At 40.6% G+C, this 7,234-nt stretch overlaps 1 protein-coding gene across 1 annotated transcript; it reads right to left on the bottom strand.

Moving 5' to 3' along the window:
• Positions 1-355: 355 nt before the first annotated feature.
• Positions 356-1,451, bottom strand: LOC121251233 (senescence-specific cysteine protease SAG39-like). Its single transcript, XM_041150597.1, has 2 exons — positions 1,019-1,451; positions 356-948 (listed from the first exon to the last, which is right to left on the bottom strand). The coding sequence occupies exons 1-2, from the start codon at positions 1,449-1,451 to the stop codon at positions 356-358; spliced, it is 1,026 nt and encodes a 341-aa protein (XP_041006531.1).
• Between the last annotated feature and the right edge of the window lie 5,783 nt (positions 1,452-7,234).

Raw genomic sequence — 7,234 nt, 5'->3', positions numbered from 1 at the left:
TGCCTTTAATTTGATGGGCCCAATTTAAGGTTGCGATTTCAAGGAATAACGTGATGTCAAATATAATACCGTTAAAATACCCATACTCCTTTCATTCATCCATATTCCTAGTATATTTCAAGCTTTGCATGTGTTTCTTTGAAAGCATTTTCATTGTCAAGTCTTTTCAAACAATAGGGCTCTGTTCGGGAGAATAAGCATACTAAGAAAAAGGTTTACATATATCATGTGCAAGGAAACCAGAGAATTTACACAAATAGATTTGAATAGTAATAATTGAAACAACTGAAAAAAAGTAGTGCATTATATTGCATGTGAGGTAGTGCACATTGACTTTGATTATGATTTATAAATTCTATGCCGTCGGATAAGAGGCTTGCATAGCTATACCACATAGGCCTTCCTTTGCATCAATATCTCTTTGCATCCTTATGTACCCTTCTTCACCCCATTCTGTACCCCATGAGTTCTTCACCAGCCAATACTTGGTCCCATCACTAGTGACACCATAACCAACAGCAGTAACGCCATGGTCTAGGCTAGTACCACACTCTCCTGTAAAAATTCCGCTTGAATAGAATTGGAAGTCAGATCCTCCAGCATCTATGGCAACAGAAATTGGCTGATTAGCTACAGCCTTAAGAAGTGCCTTCTCACTGTTGGCTGGCACATCTTCGTAGCCGTTAATGTTGGCTGCATGGTTGGCTTCTCCCTTTGTGTTGCAGGTTCCATCCACACCTGTGTAAGGATAGTTGGCTTCTGTAGTGAGACCGTGATTGTTTTGGATGAACTGGAAAGCATTGTCCATCAAACCACCACTACAACCTTGGTCCACTCCTTTAATGTCGCAGTCAACCAACTCTTGCTCTGACAATGAGATTAGTTTACCACTTTTTAGCTTAGTAATTCCTTCCATGGCTGCCACTGCTGAAAATGCCCAGCAACATCCTACATTTCATCACCAAAAAGTGTTAGGAAGGTAAATTGGACATAGTTCATCTCAAAAGTAGATGCTTACCACATTGGCCTTGGTCTTTGATGGGTGTTACAGCTCCCTTCTTTCTCCAATCCATAGTAGAAGGCAATGCAGTCACATTTTGATATTTGAAGGAAGAAGTCTTTGTAGAGCACTCATGCCCCTTGAATCTATTTTTTGAGGCTTTGAACTCTTCATTCGTAAGATCGGCAAATTGGTTGACTCCTAACTTGTAAGGTTTGTTTCCAACGCCGTTGAAAGATTCTATAAGCGCCACATTTTCCTTAAATATCTTCAAACGCTTCTCCTTCTCCTGATTATTTTCGTATAACCGTCCATAACGAGCCATCCATTGTTCATGCATCTCACGCATTGTCACATCTTGGAGGGTGCGAGCAGCAACTTGAGAAGCCAAAGCTCCCAAAGTGAGGATCAAAGCAAAACAAATGCATTGGCATTGGTTAGAGAAGCCCATGATGGTTTGTTCTGGTCGCTGCAATGACTAGCATACTTGCTCTTAACATTTATATAGAGACAATCCTCCCTCATCAATTGCATGCTATAACATTAGGGGAAGATATAGCGTTGGAAATGATCTGATTTGGACAGATAAAAGAATAAGTAATTTGGTTATTTTCAATTGGCATTTTGTATATTCTTGTTACAAAGTGTCTCTTTATGATCATATTTGTCTATATTTATATCTGTGAAGTGTTAAATTAATATGTTCATTGGTTGATAGTACACATATAGATTGGTATTTTGTCTTTTATTGTTGGGGCTTACCCACGCAATCAAAACCAAAATGGTCTCACCGTAACGTACGTTTCGCTTGTTTATAAGAAAAAGTACAACACAACGTTCGATAAACGCAGTTTGATCATTCTCCGAAGGCATTACAAAGTTTCTGTTGGTTTGTCAAGTAGAATTCCATATAAACTGGCATTCATACATTAGTACGTAGTACTTGAATAGGTTTATCTATTCTCAGCGTGTGAACATCATTTTTCAAGAACATGCAACAAAAAACACATCAGATGATATTTATACATTTATTTGTCGCGTAATGTTAGATGCAGTCGTAAAGTATACTAGCCCCCACACTTTTCATTTGAGAAATATTCGGGCTCACCATTAAAAATAATTTTTTTTATATGAATTTCAGATTTATCCAATTTTTTAAAAGAAGTACGCGAAATTTACACGACCTAGGACCGTACAAATCATCCTCTGCTTCATAGCCAAACAAGAGTAAGTAGTAAATAAGATGCACATCGGCTCTGGATCTGAATAATTCTTTAGGACAAGGTTGACCTATAATTGTAGGACATCATGTCTTCCTCATATGTATGTGGCTTTATCTTGAGACGCCTAGACATATTTGTAAAACTATAATACCATTTTTGATGAAATAAATATTTTAATATACACTCAAATGAAATTATAATAAAAAAAAAAGTATGAGTAAAAGAAGAAAAAGGGTCTCAATATGTTCTAATTTTAACTTTAATTAAATATTAAATTAGAACTTCATGTTCTTAAAGATTTTGAGAATGATTTATGAATAACTTTTAGGAAAGTCTACAATGAATTTGCTTTCGAGGTACAAACATGATCACAGAGCTAATTAGAAGATTATCTAATCTAAAATTTATTGCCAGAAAAATCTTAGATCTTAAGGAAAACTATTAACTTTCCGAGGTCAACAGATGAAATATATTTTTGGCTCTACACTAAAGTACTCAGTCGTCCAAGTATTTATGAGTACTATTAGAAAAAACGCTCCGTATTTGTTGGTATCCTTTTTCTTTTTGAAATTTTTGTTCGCCTAGGGTTAGCCCATGGTGGCGCCCATCGCCCCTCCATCGCTGGAGGGGATTGGAGGGGACGGCGGGACTCTGTCTCACGTCCAAATGGTAGCGAAGGCTGCGGTGTCTTCTTCGTTTAAGGTTCAGATGAGATATCCAATGGATGTGGATGGCGAGCCTGGTTTCGTTTTCATGGAGCCAGAGATGTCAAAAGCTGCAGAAGATTCTCGATTTGCTTTGGTTCTGAAATTTGTATGTCTTTGGCCGTCAATTAATGATATTCGTTTGGCTATCATTAAATCATGGGGATTACTGGAGATTCCAACGGTTAGCGTGATGGATGAATATCACGTTTTGGTGAAGATGCAGTCTGAGAGGGATTTTATACATGGATGGGCAAGAGAAGGTCGTTTGATTGCTGGTGCTGTGTTTAGACTTTTTCAGTGGACAAAGGACTTTGATCTTTGAAAAGAGTCCACTTTAGTGCCTCAATGGATTTTTATGCCTGGATTGCCTCTTCATATGTATCGAACAGATATGTTGCAAATTCTTGTGACAAGGTAAGGTTTGGACAGTTTCTGGGGATTGATAATGCAACGCTTCATAGAACGTGTGCTTCGGGGGCTCGTATGTGTGTGGAAATTGATTTAACAGAGGAGCTGGTGCAGAGTTTTCCAATAGTGATGGCTAATAAGAAGTTTTGGCAGGAGGCTCGATATGAACGACCTGGGTTTTATTGTCAAAAATGAAATCGACAGGGGCACACTTCTGTGGTATGTAGGTTTGGTGAGGGTCCTTTACGAAAGGGGAGAGATGTAGCCAAAGGGGGGATTAAGAAAGTATGGCAAGTGAATTCGAAAAAGATACTTTTGTAGGAGGAAAATGCAGAGGAAGGAGTGGTTGGTGAAAGGAACGAGGTTTTGAGTCCTAGGGGGATGAAGGAAAGTCATCAAGTGAGGATCCTTAGTGTTCATTGAGACAATTGGTGGGGGAGCAAAGTCATGCAGAGATGGGACATAAGGGGGAAAATACAGAGGTGGTGGTGATTGACAATGGCAAAGATGTGGGGAGTACTAGGGAGGATGAAGGGAATGTTTCTCGGGATGATCTGGAGAATTTTAAGCAGTCTCTGGTGGTGGGGACAATCCGTGCTAAGACGGTGGTAGAGTTTCCTTCAATCCAAATAGTTGATGTGACTAATGCCAGTGATTTGCTGCCTGTAAATGAAAATGAGAGGGATCCTCTTCCTCCCATGGATTTATTTCTGGGTGATGTTTTAATGTCTCCATGTAGTGGGGATCGAGCTCATTCTGCGTTGGTTTCTGAAGTACTTGATATGGAATGCTGTATGAAACCAGTCTCACGAGAGGAGCCTTTGGAGCCTGTCTTTTATAGTACTGATGGGGAAAGGGAGGAGACTATCTCTGAATTGGCCAAACAAAAGGGTTATGAGTCTGATAAGGTGCAAGCCCCAGATTCAAATGCCAAAAGGAAAAATGTTGTTGTTCGACAATCCCAGCGGATGTCAACCCGCACTACTAAACTTAATCTATGACAGAGTCCATCATTGCATGGAATATAGGGGGGTTGGGTAGTTCTCGTCGTGTGTTGCGTAGTATGATTCGAAAACATAATGGGTCCACTGTGGCTCTCATGGAGCCTTTTGCAAGAGAGGAAGCACTTCAGCGGTTAGCCAGTTCTTTGGGCTTTGATGGTGTTCATTGTAATGAGGCAGCAAGGGGTGAAATTTGGAATTTGTGGCGAGCTCCGTATGAGTTTGAGGTGGTTTGTGCTTTAGATCAGATGGTGACCATATGGTTCCTGCTAGAGGGTACTCGCACTCTTGTATCCTTCATTTATGCAAAGTGCAATGTGCTGGATCGAAGAAGTCTATGGGAGAGCCTGATGGCTTATCGGTCCAATGGGCATCCGTGGATTGTTATGGGCAATTTTAACATTATTTGGGAGGATCGGGAATGTGTGGGTGACCGTCCTCGAACTGTCCAAGCTATGGATGATTTTAATGAGTGTATCGATGCCTGCGGTCTGATTGATCTTAATTACCATGGCAATCCATTGTCTTGGTGCAATGGACAGGAGGGGAATGCTAGGAAGTGGGCGAGACTTGATCGGCTTCTGATAAATATGGTTTTCTCAGAACGGTTTAATATGGCAGAATTTGAGTATCTTCAACGGAAATCTTCGGATCATAGTCCAATGGTGGTGAGATTATCACGTATAAATTTCAGGTCTGGTCCATTTCCTTTTCGATTCCAACAAATGTGGTGCTCTCATGAATCATTTTATGGTATGGTAAAGGAGATATGGGGTCGCCCTATGTCGGGATCGGGTTTGATTAAGCTGGTGGCAAAATTGAAAAGGCTTAAAATGGAGTTGCGTAACTGGAGTAAAAATGTATTCAGACGAATTGATACCAACTTACGAGAGTTGACAGCAAGGCTTGAGGTTTTGGAAGCCCAACTTCAATCTGCATATTCGGAAGCTACGGAAGCAGATTACCTAGTTACTAAATTGGAGATTGATGTTTGGGAAAAAAGAGAGGAGACGCACATAGGTCAGTTAGCCAAGAAGAAGTGGCTGAGGGAGGGAGATAAGAATTCTAAGTTCTTTCATGCAATTGTTTCACAACGGAGACGGGAAGCGGTCATTTCCCAGATGCGAATGGAGAATGGTTTGATACTGGATTCCCCAGAGAAAGTGCACTTGTGGGTTGTGAATCACTTCACTAATTTCCTTTCTGATATGCCGAATTTAGAGCCTACGGATTTGTCTCAAGTTCTGGGTTTGGAGATATTAGCGGATGAAAATTCTGATTTCTGCCGCTTGCCATCAGAAGAAGAAGTAAAGAACGTGGTCTTTTCGATTCCTCAGTATAGCAGTCTAGGACCGGATGAGTATGGATCCTTATTTTATATCTCTTGTTGGCATATTGTGAAGGATGAAGTTGTGGAGGCAGCAAGGGATTTTTTTGCAGATTCTATGTTGCCAAGGTTCTATACTTCTTCATATATTGTGCTAATTCCAAAAGTATCGGATCCTAAGAGCTTTGAAAAATTTAGACCAATTAGTCTATGTTCTGTGGCTTATAAGGTTTTTTCAAAAATCATTGTGAACCGTTTGATGAGTCTCTTGCCTAGATTGATCTCGACGGAACAGGGGGCTTTCATTCTAGGACGTAGTATTTTTTAGAACATCTCCTTGGCTCAAGATATGGTTCATGCCTTGCATAAAAAAAACAGCGGGAGGAAATGTGATGGTGAAGCTTGATATGGCAAAGGCATATGACAGGATGAATTGGGTTTTTTTAATTAAGGTCCTTGGCAGTTTTGGGTTCTCGCAACAATTTTGTAATTTGATCAAGGCATGTGTGGAGTCCCCTTGGTATTCGGTGATGATGAATGGGTCGTATAAGGGTTTTTTCCAGCCTAGGAGAGGACTCCAACAAGGGGACCCCCTCTCGCCATATTTGTTTATTTTAATGCAAGAAGTCCTCTCGCGGCTCCTTTGGAAAGAGTTTGAAGAAGGTCGTAGTGGGAGGTTTTATCATCCAATGGGGGCTCCGTTGGTGTCGCATTTGTTATATGCAGATAATATTTTGATTTTCCTTAATGGTGAAAAGAGGTCATTGCGAAGGCTAGGGAGCATTTTATCCCATTATGAAAACTGATCTGGGCATCAGGTTAGTAGGGAGAAATCGTCCATTTTTATGCCACCCAGGATTAGTGCAGCATGACAGCGTGGGCTGGTGAGGTTAATTGGGTTTGCGCAAGGTCAATTCCCAGTTAAGTATCTAGGGGTTCTGTTGGTATGTGGGCGTTTGAAGGCAGTTCATATGGAACAATTGATAGTGAATTTTCGGGCCAAGGTTGCAGGGTGGAAAGTGAGGTTGTTATCCCAAGGGGGGCGGTTGATTTTGATCAAACATGTTTTATCTAGTATGGCTTCTCATTTAATGGCTGTCATGAATATCCCGAATATTGTTCTTAAAAAAATTAATGCCATCCTTTCTACTTTCTTTTGGGGCGAGAGAAATGGAAAAGCAAAAATAAAGTGGTGTGCATGGTCTCAGATTAGTAAGCCAGTAGAAGAGGGTGGTTTGGGTTTGAGGGATTTTTCGGAAATACAAAAAGCGATGCGTGTGAAATTGGCATGGCGTATTTTATCAATAGACTCGTTATGGGCTCGGTTTATGGTTTTGAAGTACGGTAGAGGTCAACATGCCTCTCTATTTGTAGCTCGACCAAATAGTTCGAGACTTTGGAAAGCTATTGTGTCAGTTCTACCGGATGTTTGTGAGGCCACAAAAGTCAGAATTAAGGAGGGTAGAGCGTCTTTTTGGTATGATACTTGGTTTTCTCAGGGACCTTTATGTAATATGGTGGATGTGGTTGGTAATCCTTCTTTGCAAATCAAGGAGGTGGGTAGATGA

The sequence above is a fragment of the Juglans microcarpa x Juglans regia genome, chromosome 2D (genome assembly GCF_004785595.1).
Source record: "Juglans microcarpa x Juglans regia isolate MS1-56 chromosome 2D, Jm3101_v1.0, whole genome shotgun sequence".
NCBI classification, from domain to species: domain Eukaryota; kingdom Viridiplantae; phylum Streptophyta; class Magnoliopsida; order Fagales; family Juglandaceae; genus Juglans; species Juglans microcarpa x Juglans regia.
This window is presented reverse-complemented; position numbering and strand designations above follow the sequence as displayed.